General features: G+C 43.7%; 1 protein-coding gene across 3 annotated transcripts; it reads left to right on the top strand.

The window, feature by feature from the left end:
* Nucleotides 1-618: 618 nt before the first annotated feature.
* ATP6V1E1 (ATPase H+ transporting V1 subunit E1) lies at nucleotides 619-15,349 on the top strand. 3 transcript variants are annotated; one of them, XM_054386685.1, is made up of 9 exons: nucleotides 619-694; nucleotides 5,238-5,303; nucleotides 7,252-7,361; nucleotides 8,317-8,383; nucleotides 10,477-10,566; nucleotides 12,438-12,506; nucleotides 13,085-13,179; nucleotides 14,085-14,172; nucleotides 14,735-15,349. In XM_054386685.1, exons 1-9 carry the CDS (start codon nucleotides 662-664, stop codon nucleotides 14,795-14,797), a joined length of 681 nt encoding a protein of 226 aa, XP_054242660.1. In that variant the 5' UTR covers nucleotides 619-661; the 3' UTR covers nucleotides 14,798-15,349. The 3 variants fall into 3 exon arrangements, with proteins under 3 accessions (XP_054242660.1, XP_054242661.1, XP_054242662.1); XM_054386686.1 differs by lacking the exon at nucleotides 5,238-5,303; XM_054386687.1 differs by lacking the exon at nucleotides 10,477-10,566.
* Nucleotides 15,350-15,876: the final 527 nt, after the last annotated feature.

Raw genomic sequence — 15,876 nt, 5'->3', positions numbered from 1 at the left:
AATGCTTGACAACACTTTTGATGAATATTTTTTTTCTTAATGTCCAAGTCTTAAGGCTGTTTCCTCTTACCTGGGAGAAGAGACTGACTCCACCTCACTACAACTTCCTTTTGAGTAATTGTAGAGAGCAAAAACATCTTCCCTGAGCCTCCTTTTCTCCAGGCTAAACAACCCTAGATCCTTCAGTTGCTGATGAGACTTGTTCTCTAGTTCCTTCGCCAGCTTTGCTGGCCTTCCTTGAATGCCCTCCAGCACCTCAACGTCCTGGATAGTGAGGGGCCCAAAACCGAAACCGGTATTAGAGATGCTGCCTCACCAGGACTGAGTACAGGGATACGATCAATTCCCTACTCCTGCTAGCCACCCTGTTTGTGATACAAAAATGGGAGCCGCGAAGGCAGCCTTCCCCGGCCATGGAGAGAGCTACAGGTCAGAGCTGCCCCCTACCACAAGATGGCAGCATGCCGCGCGCAAAGACTCACCCCCGTGATGTTAGCCCAATTCAAGTTTCTATTGGTCCGGAGCAGCAGGTGGGCGGGGCGTCATGACGCAGACGCGGAGGTACCAGCGCCGGCTGTGACCCGAACCGGATTTGATTGCGCTTGCGGTTGGCCTGAGTCGCCTTCACTGCAGTCTCAACGCCGCCGCCAACGCCGCCGCCATGGCTCTTAGTGATGCCGACGTGCAGAAGCAGGTATAGCCGCGGGTCCTTGTCCGAACGTGAAACTGCAGCCCTGGAGCGGGCAGCATGATGGTCCCGAGGCCTCCGCTAGGTCTGCCTCCTCCACGCTGCGCTCGGCCCGGCGGAGGCCGGGGGGAGCTGATGGAACGGACTCAGCGTCAGGAGAGGGGTACGGGGGCAGCGGAGGAAGCTTGCAGGCAGCGTCCTTGCCATGAAGCCATGCTCGGTGTGAGGTTCAGGTGTGCCTGAGCCGACGGGCCATTTGTCTGGTAAAAAGGCAGTTGGAACGAGAAGGATAGTGACAGCTATGCGCCCCGCTGCAGCCAGCTGCGGCTGATTCGCGTTTTAGCTGTGCAGTAGGGTCTCCTGCGGGTGGAACGGTGACGTTCTGTGAAAGCAAAGGTAGTGAAGGGGACCTATGTTCCCAAGGGAACCTTAGTGAGAAAGAGAAGTCCCTGAAGAAAGTGAATTTTTCCCTGGTGGGCTTGGTTTGGCACCCATTGGGGAAAAGTATTGAAGCATTTTGATGACATCTTATGCCAGACTATAGTGAAAGGGATCGTGAGTAGCTCTACAGCGTTGAATTGCACTTGAAGGCAGATAAATGCATTGCCCTAGATAAGCACTGGCTTTTTAGATGTTGCTCTCTAAGGGCTTCCCTTCTTTTTTATTCTTATAGCTGAATTGCATTTAATTAGCTGCAAATTAGCATTTGGGTAGGCTAGTCGGTATTCTAGAACGCCCTTTTATATCCTGAGCAAAATAGTGCAGTCCGGCTTTTCTCTTGCAATGGAAACTTACAACCCCGAGGTCTGACTGTGCAGACTTCCTCCTGGGGCAGGACACTTTGTCCTTATTGACAGTAAACACTGCCCTTGCCTGAAAAGCTGCTTTGAGCTTGGTCAAAATGGCTTGCCATGTTAAAGACTGCATGGATCCAGCCAGTACTGGTCTGCGGAGTTTCCTGCAGGTGATGAGCAGATCAGCCAAGTTCCTTTTGTCCTTTGCATCACAAGTGCTTGTGTCTCACTTTCTTATTCAGTAAACATGATCTCTTGCAGGGAAGCATCACACTGAAAAGTAAAATCAGCAGGCTGCTTTTTATCCAAAAGAGGAATTGTATCATTGTGTCCTGTTATCTTTTATTTGGTTTTCCTGCCTCTTCCATGAAGGTAATAAAAATAAAGCTGACATTGGGGTGGTCTTGCTCAGCCACCATGGACCTGAACTTCAAAGGTTAGTTCAGAATCACAGAATGTTAGGTGCTGGAAGGGACCTTGAAAGCCCATCCAGTCCAACCTCCCTGCCAGAGCAGGATCACCAAGAGCAGATCACACAGGAACACAGCCAGGGAAGTAGTAAATATCTCCAGAGAGAGACTCCACAACCCCCTTGGGCAGCCTGTTCAAGTGCTCTGTCACCCTCACAGGGAAAAAAATTTTCCTCCTGTTTCCATGGAACTTCCTATGCCTCAACTTCCACCATTGCCCCTTGTGCTGGCATTGGGCATCACCCAGCAGAGCCTGGCTCCAGGATCAGTTGATATACTAAACAAGCAATGCTAATAGTATTTCACATCTGCAACATGCCTGTCATTGTTTTATACTCCTGACCCCAGGGTGATTCTGTTAACTGGCGAAGAGAATGCTGCTGGTGGCATGACAGTTCTGCATGTGTAGAAATCCAATATGAACTTGCCAGCTGGTCCTTTGAACTCTTAACTACTTGCCACTGTGCTATCAATAATTTTCACTTTGAAAATAATTTCTAGTTAAGAATTTTTCCCCTTGATAGACTTAATTGATTTCTTCTGTCAGAAGTTTTTAATAGATTGTTCCATCTGATCTGGCTTCTAACTCAGGCCACTTTAACATCTAAAACTTCCCATGGAAAGGATAATCTCACTACTCTTCTTTTCTATAGGAAATAACTGCCATGCCAAAGTTAACTTCATTTAAAATCAATCTGTCATTTAAAAATATATAATTCTTTTTTTCAGTGCTACTGAAACTAATCCTGTTCATAGATGTGCCAGTCCTGCGTGAGTAGGATCTGTTAATTACCATGAAAAGCAAAAAGAGATTCCAGTACAACAGATTCTGAAGGAAGTAATGCTGTTGAGCCACATTACCTTGCTTATTCCTCTTCATTACTCAGAGGCTGTTTCTTGAACACTCAGAACTATTTAAAGTACTTTTCCAAACTTCAGAAACCAAACCAAACTGGAGGAAGTGACTCAGTAATGTCAGGGTTACTACTTCTGTACAAAAGTTCTTAGTCTCCTCCAGCAATGGGCTACTCACCAAAATAATTCCCTTATTTTGTATGCCCCTCTTGGTTTGGTTTGGTTTTTTTTTCTGTAATGCAGATCTACCTAAAACTTGGTTTAACCAATTGTCTAATCAGATGAGCAGGGTAGAAAACTGACACTGTAGGTGGACATGCATTTGGAAGTGTTAGAAACTAGAATGAAAAGAAAAATTGAATTGCTTTTGAGGGTGTTGATAGTGTTAATTTCTTCCACTACATGTGCTTAAAATCATTCACTTGTCTGTTCACTTCTGTTTGGGCATTGAGCATTGTCTCACTTTTCCTATTGGTAACTTTTTTACCTCTTTAGAATACTTCATTTTAACATGGGATCATATAAAAAGAATTTTTTATGCAAGTTTATCCAGACCAGATTGTCTCACCCATTAAGTGCAAGCAAAAATGTCAGTTTTTCACTCAAGTGTATGATCTATTCCATCTGCCCTTTGAAATTACTCTACTAATTTGGTTGGGCCTAAGTCCTTATGGTCTGCCCCAAATCATAGAATCAACAAGGTTGGAAAAGACCTGAGAGATCATCACCTATCACCCAGCACCTCATGACTAACTAAACCATGGCTTCAAGTGCCAGTGTGACCTTAAACTTAGGGCTGGTCACAGAAAAGCATGTGATAAAGAGGCAGAACTCACTATAATTGCTTTCCTTGCATTTAAGCTGTTGGACTGCTGCTTTATTGTGTTTTGAGGTGGTTTTAAAAAGGTTCTCTAAATAGAATATGTTAGTGCATACCAGGCTCTGAGCAGCATGGATATACTTCATATGGTCATGAGGAACTAGCACTGCTGTCTGTTTCCTCCTCCAGCTCTTCCAAACTGACTACTTTCTAAAGTTACATAGAGCTGAACTGTGTATCAGCAGTTTTTAATGACCTTGGAAGTCTTTACAGAATTTATTGCCTTTTTTTTTTTCCCCAAGAAAGACTTCTCAGATGTGTAAAGGAACTTCTGATTTTACAGATCTGACCAGAGCGGTCAGTAGCCCTTTGCTTTGCTTCACTGGTCACCTAGTGTGGAAGGTCCAGTTTCATGCAGATGCCATCTGTACCAGATGTAGAGCTGGGACTCTATGTTCATCTCTTATGCTTCATGTAAACAATACAAAACCAAACAGACTAATATGTGAGGAGTTTGGGTTGGTTTGTTTGCTTATTTTAATAATCATGGAGAGGAAAAAAAAATTCTCATTAGTGAAGAAAAAGGACAAATTTACTTTGGTTTGGTTTGCTTCTGGTTTTTTTATGTAGTTGCATATCCAAAGGATGTTCTTCTAATCCCAGCCACTGAAACAGCATAATACAGAATTATTTTTTGAAATAATAATTTTAATGTAATCTTTGTTAAGATGAACAGAGTCTTTGACCTGTATGCTCCATTTAATTTATTTGAAAAAAACATTACAGAATCACAGAATTGTCAGGGTTGGAAGGAACCTGAAGAATCATCCAGTTCCAACCCCCTGCCATGGGCAGGGACACCTCACACTACAGCAGGTTGCTCAGAGCCACATCCAGCCTGGCTGCAAAAACCTCCAGGGATGAGGCTTCCACCACCTCCCTGGGCAACCTGTGCCAGTGTCTCACCACCCTCATGGGGAAGAACTTCTTCCTAACATCCAATCTGAATCTACCCATTTCTAGTTTTGCTCCATTCCCCCCAGTCCTATCACTCCCTGACACCCTCAAAAGTCCCTCCCCAGCTTTCTTGTAGCCCCCTTCAGATACTGCAAGGCCACAAGAAGGTCTCCTCAGAGCCTTCTCTTCTCCAGACTGAAGAGCCCCAACTCTCTTAGTCTGTCTCCATAGCAGAGCCCTCTGCTCATCCTTGTGGTCCTTCTCTGGACACCTTCAGCACCTCCACCTTCTTCTTTTAATAGAGGCTCCAGAACTGGACACAGAGCTCCAGGTGGGTTCTCAGCAGAGTGGAGCAGAGGGGGAGAATCCCCTCCCTGGCCCTGCTGGCCACACTTCTCTTGCTGCAGCCCAGGCTCTGCTTGGCTTTCTGGGCTGCAAGTGTTCACTGCTGGCTCATGTTGAGCTTCTCATCCACCAGCACTCCCAAGGGCTTTTCTTCAGGGCTGCTCTCCAGCCAGTCCCTGCCCAGTCTGCATTGGTGCAAATGGATATGAATTAGTAAATAGATATGCAGTGGCTTACTGTACAAATGAGGAATACATACATACTTCCTGTCATCAAAGTTCTTTCTGTTTTTGCCTGTCTTGTTGCAGATCAAGCATATGATGGCTTTCATTGAGCAGGAAGCTAATGAAAAGGCTGAAGAAATAGATGCAAAGGTAAAATTAGAAGTTCAATGTCAGTAAGTGCCAAAGGGGAGGGGGGAAGTGCAAAAAGTGTCATTGTGTCTGACACCCTGCTGTGATAGTTGCAGTCCTAGAACACTTTAAGATACAGTTCACCTTATGACCTAGCAAAAAAACTGTGCTGTGAAACAAAGTTCATATCTGGTAGGCTTTGACAAATTAAGACAGATTTGGACTGGTTTTTGGCCAAAGTTTTCTTAGTGGTGCTTAAATATAAATTTATTTGTGTGCAAACTCACTCCTGTTTTTTAAGCAATCAGGAGAGCTGAGTGGTAATGTGAATGAATGGAGTGGATTAAGTGGAGCACCTTCTCCCACCTCCTATACATAACTTGATGTCACTGAGGATTGAAGGAGTTCTCTACATAATAATTAAGTCTGCTGAGGTTTGTCATAAGCTTTAACAGAAGGCTTAATTTTAATTTTGGTTTGGCTTGCCAAAATTAAAATTGACTTGTCTGTGTCAGGCAGAAACATTTAGGTGTAAGTTAAAGGATTAATATTAGGATCATGGAATTGTCAGGGTTGGAAGGGACCTCAAGGATCATCTTGTGCCAACCCCCCTGCTATGGGCAGGGACACCTCACACCAGATCAGGTTAGCAGTTTTGCACAAGCATTCATACATGTGCCAAAATGATACGAGGTTAAAGTTAAATTGGTTGGATTGTGTTGGTCAAAATTGGTAAGCAGGTTCATAACTGCTTCATAACTAAAGCTGTGTAGCCCCCTTCAGATTTAATTCTAGCTATGATTTAGTAGCTATCCTAGAGGGCTAAAACATGTATTTATATTTAAGGCACAAGCTGAATTACTTGGAGGATTCTTCACTCAGGTTAAGCCACAAGAGAGTGATTTTAAAATACTAACCTGGTGATACAATATAGATGTTTACCAAAGAAGTAATGATGGTACCTTGCAACCATAACAATCTTCATTATACCAATACTGAAATATCTTCATGGTATTGGACTCAGCTTATGTATTGCTAATAATATTTAATCACAGAAGCACCAAATGTTAGGGGTTGGAAGGGACCTCGAAAAATCATTGAGTCCAACCTGCCTGCCAGAGCAGGATCACCTAGAGCAGATCACACAGGAACACATCCAGGTGGGTTTCAAATATCTCCAGAGAAGGAGACTCCACAACCCCCCTGGGCAGCCTGTTCCAGTGCTCTGTCACTCTCACATGTAAAAGTTTTTTCCTGTGTTTACATGAAGCCACCTATGCTTCAGCTTGTACCCATTGCCCCTTGTCCTATCAATGACCATCACTGAGATGTGATGTTCAATCCCTCAAACCTTTAGAACTGCACAAATACTTGATCAATTCTAAAGCAGATGTTCCTAATGGTCTGCAAACAGAAGGCAGAAGCTGAGTTTGGCTTCTCAGGTAAAAATAGGAAAATTCACCATGTCTTTTCACATGCTGCCTGGCTAGGCTCTGTAAAAAAGTAATAAGTGTAGTGTCACTGTCCTTGTGTAAGAATTGCTTCAATTAATGTTGTAGGCACTCAGGGCTGGGTAGCTTGTTTTAGGTGGAATCTCTTGTGGCCAGACAAGAAACCACTTCTACAAAAATCAGACCTGAAGTTCAGATAAAATGAGTTTTGCTTAACAGTATAGAATATATAAATATGGTGATTCTGTGCCTGCAGTATAAATACTACATGGAAATGTGTCAGCCCATTGATAAAATAAACTGTATCTTAAGTTAGCAAGGTTCTAGCTCAGTAGAACCTATCCCAAGCTGCCTTTGGCTTGAGTATTGGTGAAAATGTTTTGTTTATGTGGAACTGTAAATTGTGTTATCCTAGCTTATCTATGATGTGCTCTGAAAGCATGGCTGTTTCATTTTGATTCTGTTTTTTTCAGCCTATGGAATCAGTTTCCACTTCAGTTATTTAATTTTTACTATAGGCAGAAGAAGAATTCAACATTGAGAAGGGTCGCCTTGTTCAGACACAGAGGCTGAAAATCATGGAGTACTATGAAAAGAAGGAGAAACAAATTGAACAGCAAAAGAAAATGTAAGTTTCTTCAGTTAGAAGGCTGAGTTCAGAGCCTGAGCTCTCATTTATTGCTGAAAATCATAGAGTACTATGAAAAGAAGGAGAAACAAACTGAACAGCAAAAGAAAATGTAAGTTTCTTCAGTTAGAAGGCTGAGTTCAGAGCCTGAGCTCTCGTCTTATTGCTAATCTAATGCAGAATTTTTTCAGTGGTAAACTGTAGCAAATACATTTGGTTCTAGTTACGAGTTTCTATTTTTTTTGGGGGGGGAAGAAATTGTCAAAGATTAGCTGCAATAATATAATTGTTAGTAAGTGTGGTGAGTGAATCTCATCTTTATGTAGTTAAGGTCTAGGACTCTACCCTGGTTTGTTGCACTGGGACAGATGAGGTTTAGTTTTGGTGGGTGTTTACTGAAGGATGTGGTTCTGCATTGTAATCATTTATGCAAGCTCAGAACCAGATGCAAACAGATGAACAGGCTATGCTGTTAGATATTGGAGTATTGTTTACAGGATGTTAGGGGTTGGAAGGGACCTCTGGAGATCTTCCAGTCCAACCCCACTGCCAGAGCAGGACCATAGAATCCAGCACAGGTCACACAGGAACACATCCAGACAGGGCTGGAAAGTCTCCAGAGAAGGAGACTCCACAACCTCTCTGGGCAGCCTGTTCCAGTGCTCTGCCAGCCTTCCAGGAAAGAAGTTCTTCCTCATGTTGAGGTGGAACTTGCTGTGCTGTAGTTTACATCCATTGCCCCTTGTCCTAATACAGGGTGCAAGTGAGCAGAGGCTGTCCCTGTCCCTTCCTTCCTGACCCCCAGCCCTCAGATATTGATAGACATTGATCAGATCCCCTCTCAGTCTTCTCTTCTCCTCTCTGTTAACTTTTAAATGTGAAGCATGTAGTTAAATGTTGCAGTTCTTCTGTCAGAGTCTAATGGATTAATTCAATTTTATTACACACCTTGCAGTCAGATGTCCAACCTGATGAATCAAGCAAGACTGAAGGTCCTCAAGGCAAGGGATGACCTTATTGCAGTGAGTATCTAGTAGAAGCAGAGGTTCTGTTTCCACTATCTGTTAGAGAATGGCTTAGAATATTTTTCTAAAGCAAAAGATGATTTGTGATTGAGTGATGCTTGCTTCAACATACAAAAATGGTTTTCCCAGCTGCTTTGAAAAGACACTGAGAATCTAGTCCAGCTTCACTAATCTCCTTTAGCACAGTTTCTGTTATTTTCTCTTTTAGGTAAGTACAGTTCCCTGCCAGGAGCACTGCAGGCAGTGGTTTATCTATGATTTGGACTATATCTTGTTTCTTGGCAGAGCAGGATCTCTCTCTTGAAGTTCTGTTTGTCTGAAGCAGCATTTATGGACTATAGCTGGCATGGCTTAAGCAAGTAGGGCTTAAAACACCACTAACTGGATTTTTCTGTCTCCTTTAGTGGCCCCTAGTACATGAAAAGGTTTGCTTTTTGTTCTAGTAGGTGACCAAGCTGTGTGTTGATGTAGAGGGTGAGTAATTATTTATCAGAGTAAGCTACATGCAGTCTTACTCCATGTGATGCAAGATAAACATGGTATGTTCTCGTTTTGCTTATTATAGATCTAGCAGGTTTCCTCTTACCTCAGAGCCCCTCTCAGAAGCAGTTTTGAGTGTTCCTATTCTGCTAGATGGTGCTGTTGAGCTGTTGGAAAGGCTGCAAGACCTATAGAAGTGAAAACAAAACCCCAAAGGATGATGTTCTAGTTGATGCTCCCTTGAAAGAGGAGAGCTAGGAGAAAGACAGTCACCAGTTCACTGATTCTTTAAGCCTAGTTTCAAACTTTAGATTGTATTCACAGAGAGGAGTATGGTGGGTGGCTGAAGAGCTAACTCCATTGTGGTAGTCTCTGCTGGGTAATCTCTTCCTCTTTTATCAGCTGACTCACCCTCGTGCTTCTGAGTAATGCATAACACTCTTCCTCATTTTAAAGCATTTAAAGTCATGTGTTGCCTGCTCTTTCTTCCCTTATCAGGTTGTTGGTCTCCTCCATGAGCAAGGGAGATGAGCAGTTGCAGAAATGCTGTGTTACTCTAGGGCAGACATGACATTAAATTGTGATAGTCTCATATCGTACTACTGCTTGTGTTATATTGAAAAGAAGATGCATTCTTCTTCTAAGCACTGTGAGGCAGTGAAGAAAGGTTTATACCAAATCATACAATTTCTTTATCTGGAGTAATTCTGATGACTCAGTTCTCAGAGCCTGTTTGAGTTGACTCAAATTTCTTACCATTTCAATCCCATTTGGTACTGACTTGCTGAGAAAAGATGATAAAATCCATCTACTTCAAATGAAAAATATGCTCTGACTTTTAAATGTTGATGTGCAATTCAGAAATGGCCTTCTAGTATCTGAAGGGGGCCTGCAAGAAAGCTGGGGGGCACTTTTTAGGGTGTCAGGTAGTGATAGAAGTAGGAATGGAGCAAAACTAGAAATGGGTAGGTTCAGATTGGATGTTAGGAAGAAGTTCTTCCCCATGAGGGTGGTGACACACTGGAACAGGTTGCCCAGGGAGGTGGTGGAAGCCTCATCCCTGGAGGTTTTTGCAGCCAGGCTGGATGTGGCTCTGAGCAACCTGATCTAGTGTGAGGTAGGTTAGAACTAGATGATCCTTGAGGTCCCTTCCAACCCTGACAATTCTATGAAAAATACCTAACCTGAATATTTTTTGATAAAAATACAGATTGGATTTCTTTGCTTGAGCACAAAGCTGAAAGACTTTATTTGGATGACTTTATTAGTTTACATTAGGCAGTGATTCACAACATATTTAAGTCTGTTGTCACAGACAGTTTAAGTCTGACTTCAAAGTACTATCCTTTTACTACTGAGGTCTCCCCATTTCATGGAGAAGGGATTGCTGTCAGGTTAGAACGGGATCAGATCAGGGCAGGGAGAAGGAAGTGTTGGGAAGGGGATACTACGCACAGAGACAGAGGTCTAGCTGGGATGAGCACCAGCTGGAATGTACATTTACGTGTTGTCAGGGTGTGAGAGCTATAACAGGAGTACAAAAAGTTGGTAGGCATGAAACCAAATGCCAAACAGATGGGCTCTGCTGATCTGATTTCTTCTGAATCTAGGATCTGCTGAATGAGGCCAAGCAGAGACTTGCCAAGGTGGTGAAGGATGCTTCCAGGTACCAGACATTGCTGGATGGACTAGTTCTACAGGTGACTATTTTAATTGCAAACAATAGATGATAGCAGCTGTATCCTTCTGGCTCTCTTTCTTCCCAAGTAACCTACTGAAAGTTACAGTTGTATTGGAGTCTACATCAAATATTGCTGGTGGTGTTTGAGTTTTAAACATCACTTCTGCTATACCTTTCAGTCTTGGATTCTGAGCAGATAAGCTTGCAGCTTATTTTGAGCTGTAAAACCCAATGTGCCCTTGCAGCAGTTTCATTATGAGATGCCTACATATACACTGTAACATGCATGTTTAGGATTCACACTTCTTCAAGCCTCTCTACTAATCAGTGTTTGACAAAAGCTCTATCCCCAAACTTAGAATTTAATAGTTTTCTGCTTTTAAAATCATTTTGGTGTTTGAAACTTAGAGATCCTGACTTTGAATTTACTGTTGTGTGACACATGTCTGTGAGAGACATACAAAGCAGAAATAAATGCTTTGCTCACCTGGAATGGCATTCTCCAGCCCCAGAAATTAACTGCTAAACATTCAGGAGTATTGGCCCAGGCCAGTTGTGTGACCAGTGGTGCCACCTCCTGGTATGACTTGGTCCTATTACTGGAACCTCAATCCAGCCCTGAGCTTTCCTGTCCACAGTTTGATAGCAGTTTCCTAGCAGTGTTTCCTACCAGCTTGTGATTTCAGTTCAGTGTTGTTTCTATGTCCTACCTGTGCACCAAACAAACCTGTCTCACTTTGACAAGCTGGCCACATCTGCCTTGGCTCATGAAATCTGATGCAGGGAGGAGGGAGCTGTACTCACAGCTGGGATAGGTGGTCATTGTAGGTCTCTTCCAGCTGGAACTAAACCTGTTCTATTCTCATGTATTACTATAGGAACTTGTTGTGGGTTGAGGCCTATGTCCTAACCATAGAGAAGATTCCTCCAGAGTACCAGAGGGTACAAGGAGCTGAACAGTCCAGCCCAGTGGGTGGACACAGGAAATTGTTATCCCATTCCCGCAATGCCTGCATGTCCCCTGTTATAAGGGAACAGCACAAGCTGTCCCTTCCTCTTCTCCCTCACTCTCTCCATTCCCAGTGGGCTCCCTTGTCTTTGCTACATGTGGGAGTGGGGTCTCGAGTGACCTGGCTGGGCCCTGGAGCTCGCAAGCTAAATTTTAAGCTGTGTCATTCAGGTTTGGTATGGGGGTGGGGAGTAGAAAGCCATGGGGGGCAGGGGGCATTGGAGGCTTGGGGGTTTGGCCTGGTTTGGAGGGAGGTTGTATGAAGCTTTGGCCTAAGGAGGTTCTTTGGTAACTGTGGCCGTGGGGGACTATGAAGCTCTGTGTGGTTTATATGCTTTGCACTGTAGTATGTAGTTGTGAATAGCATTTCCATTTAAACTTTCCAGCTCTATCCAGTCCTGAGGGGAGTGTTTAAATCATATGAGAATGGTTAAAGAGCCTGTCTCACTCCTTAAATGAGACAGAACTGCAGGGAAGGAGCTGTTAGAACAGGCATCAGGAACAACTGCATGTCTTCTCCAGGAGCTGCATAGGAGAGTGTCAGCTTGGCTGTATGCTCGGCCTACTTAGGCAGCAGTGATCCTTATGTGTGTATGTAAATTGTCTGGGCAGCTCAGTCCTATGATACACATTTTTAGCTGCACTTGAGTTCCAAACCAGAAGCTAACACACACACACACACGAACCATAGTTGTAGGCTCTTACCCCAGACATTGGTGCTGTCCTTTCACAATGAGGTGAGCTGGAGAGCAAAGAACTAAGTAAAAGAGGCCCATATTGGCAGGTGTTAAGTTTCAGGCTCCTTTCCCTTTTTGGGGTCGAATAATTTCAAGACAAGTAAAATGCTGACTTTCTGCTGCTGTGGTGGTTGTCTTGTGCAGGGATTCTACCAGCTGCTTGAGCCCAGGACAGTTGTTCGGTGCCGGAAACAGGATCTCCCTATGGTTAAGGTAAGACACCTGGAAGAGTTTGACAGTAGCCTGCTCTGAAACTGGGACCTAACTGCAAATATTCACTGCTCAGATCCCATCTGTGTGACAGGAAAACAAGCTAACAAGCTTCACTTGTGGAAGAGAGCAAGTATGCTGTTGAAGTTGAGGATCATTTGCTTGATTGGATATTACCTAGGAAACTTTAGACATCCTTACAATATTAAGAAGGTTTAGGCTGGATGTTAGGAAGAAATTCTTCACAGGAAGAGAGATTGGCCATTGGAATGGGCTGCCCAGGGAGGTGGTGGAGTCACCATTCCTGGAAGTGTTTAAACTGGATGAGGAACTTAGTGCCATGGTTTAGTTGATTAGATGGTGTTGGGTGATGGGTTGGACTTGATGGTCTTGAAAGTCTTTTCCAACCTGGTTGATTCTGTGATTCTGATTTGGTTTGGCTCAAAAGCCATACTGAAATACATTTGCCTAATTAAAGGCCTCAGTCCTTTCATTTTATTACTACAGATGATTGAGTGACCAAACTTGAGTGGTATGTGAGTACTTGTCAATGCTAACTGGAGGTTTATCTTGTATCCTAGACTGCTGTACAGAAGAGTATTCCCATCTACAAAAACGCCACAAAAAGGGATGTGGATGTTCATATTGACCAAGACAACTTCCTGCCAGAGGAAATGTAAGGAAAATGGGAGTCTTTCAGAGCGCTAACCTAATGCAAGTTTTCAAGCCACTGCTCTTACAAGAACAATCTCAGAAAATTCGTTGGAAGGGATCTCCAAAAGTTATCCAACCCCCTCTGCAGTCAGCAGGAACATCCCCAACTAGATCAGGTTGCCCAGAGCCTTGTCCAGCCTCACCTTCAATATCTCCAAGGATGAGGCCCCAACTACCTCCTTGGGCAACCTGTTCCAGTGTTCCACTACCCTCATGGTGCAGAATTTCTTCCTAACATCCAATCTCAATCTGCTCTTCTTTAGTCTGAAGCCATTGCCCCTTGTCCTGTCACTGCAGTTCTCTGCAAACAATCTCTCTCTGTTCTTCAGGCTGGAGGTATTCAGCCTGGAGAAGAGAAGGCTCTGGGGAGACCTAATTAGCAACCTTCCAGTACCTGAAGGGGGCTACAAGAAGGATGGAGAGAGACTGTTTGCAAAGGCCTGCAGGGACAGGACAAGGGACAATGGCTTCAAACTAGAGAAGAGCAGATTTAGATTGGATGTTAGGAACAAGTTCTGCACCATGAGGGTGGTGGAACACTGGAACAGGTTGCCAGGGAGGTGGTTGAGGCCCCATCCGTGGAGATATTCAAGGTGAGGCTGGACAGGGCTCTGGGCAACCTGATCTAGTTGGGGATGTCCTTGCTGACTGCAGAGGTGGTTGGACTGGATGAGCTTTGGAGGTCCCTTCCAACCCAGACCATTCTGTGGTGAAAAAAAAGTTTGTTTTTTAAAAAATATAAAAATCTTATCTCTATATCTGACTTGCCTATAAGCCCTGATTTGGGAGAATTACTCTGCCCCATTCTGACTTGGAGATGTACCACACATTTAATGGACTTCTTTTCTTCTGTCTCCCCCTTTTTAGTGCTGGAGGTGTTGAAATCTATAACAGTGATGGTAAAATTAAGGTTTCCAATACCCTGGAGAGTCGGCTGGACCTTGTAGCCCAGCAGGTGAGTTACTCTTAACAGTCAAGGTGAACAAGGTGTAATTAACTTGTTTTCATCTTGTAATTAACTCCTAGTGTTTGCAATGTGTTAACTGTCACAGTAGTGTGTGGGGTCTGATCTGAACATGGATGGCAAATAAAGAGTTAATTTTGGAGTGAAGCAAATGTTACCTCCTGTTGGTGCTTCTCTACAGCAAAGGTGGTTTTTCTCTGAATGTTAAGCATGAGCACAAAACTCCAGAAATTAGCTCACTCAAAGACTTCTTGTGACTACACTGCAGTCAAGATACGGAAATGCTGAGGCTGTAACTTGAATTCCTGAAGCTAGCCTTAGTACTAGAAACTTTAGCTGTCACCTAGTGGGAAAAACCTAGCTCTGGCCTCTTTCCTGTGCTGCAGTCCTTTAAGTCCTAGAGAGCAGGCAGAGGTGTGTGATCAGGTAAAGGCTTCAGAAAACCCAAATGGATGGACTTGTTAATTTCACAACCCAACCTAGCTAGCACACAGTACCTGCACTGGCCATTTTGTTGTCCATTGTGCATAACCAATATACTCTTTCTTAACAGATGATGCCAGAAATCAGAGTGGCTCTCTTTGGTGCTAATGCCAACAGGAAGTTTTTGGACTAAACCTCTATGAGAGAAGGTGGGAATCTGTTCCACTACCATACTGAAGGGGATGCAAAAGCATCTGCTGGATTTGAATCTTGAGATGTAACATACCTTGTCACCCACTATCTGTTCTTCAATGGAATAATTTTGCATACCTGCTGTGCTTAGTCTCTCCACTTGTGGTTAGAATGTGTTGCTTGAAGGATGTGAAGACATGCATATTCATCCAGCAGTGACACTAGAAAATGGAGGTGTGGGGGCTTTCTTTGCAATGTTGTAGCTCTGTAAAAGACAAGTGCTTCTTTCAGGGTCCCTCTCTCTGCTTTGGCCACATCTCTTTTCAAGTTGTTGAATCTGTGAAGTAAATTCCTATGCTGCCCGTGGGAAATCCCTTTTCAGTTAAGGTCTTCAGTGTTAGAGAAGGCATGCATTCCTTCCCAGGGTCAGTAGTTAAATTCATGCTCCTTGGTCAGGCATTTTTCTGTTCTGTATATGTGACTTGAAAAGAAAAAAAAAAAAAACTAACAAAACAAACAAAGCAAGAGCCTGAGCCTGTAAAACATTATTTATTGAAATAAAATTGTGTGTATGTATGAAATTCTTCGTAGCTTCTCTCTGGGGGATTGGCAGCAGCTTGTGAAAAGAGGGTTTGTGTGTGTATAAGGCCTCACTCCTTGAGGGCTGTGTGTAATAACTGTACTGTGAAGGCAGAATTCAAGTGCCTGGAGTACTGTCAAAGCTATTTGCTTGACTAACAGTAGATTGTATGCAAGCCTTGGGAACAGGGCTCTAGGATAAGCTTCATTCTTCCTACAAAAGTGGTCAGGAGTTTTGCTCCCTCAGTCTCTGGCAAGAGAGAAGTAGAGTGACACAACTGTGCTACTTAGATGCAACAGATGCAGTACATTTCAGATGACAGGTTTGTTGCTTCTAGCCTCCCTAGCCCTGCTGGCCACACTTTCCTTGCTGCATCCCAGGATCCCATTGGCTCTCTTGGCCACAAGGGCACATTGCTGTCCCATGCAGAACTTGCTGTCCACCAGCACTCCAAGGTCTTTCTCCATGGAGCTACTTTCCTGCAGGGTAGCTCCTAACCT

This window comes from Indicator indicator, chromosome 14, assembly GCF_027791375.1.
Source record: "Indicator indicator isolate 239-I01 chromosome 14, UM_Iind_1.1, whole genome shotgun sequence".
NCBI lineage: Eukaryota > Metazoa > Chordata > Aves > Piciformes > Indicatoridae > Indicator > Indicator indicator.
This window is presented reverse-complemented; position numbering and strand designations above follow the sequence as displayed.

Excerpts from the sequence above, each read along its gene's own strand:
- ATP6V1E1 (XM_054386685.1), top strand. The coding sequence starts at position 662 with ATGGCTCTTAGTGATGCCGACGTGCAGAAGCAG. Across the intron at positions 8,384-10,476 it reads CAAGGGATGACCTTATTGCA|GATCTGCTGAATGAGGCCAA; the intron begins GTGAGTATCTAG and ends TTCTGAATCTAG. Across the intron at positions 12,507-13,084 it reads AGGATCTCCCTATGGTTAAG|ACTGCTGTACAGAAGAGTAT; the intron begins GTAAGACACCTG and ends CTTGTATCCTAG.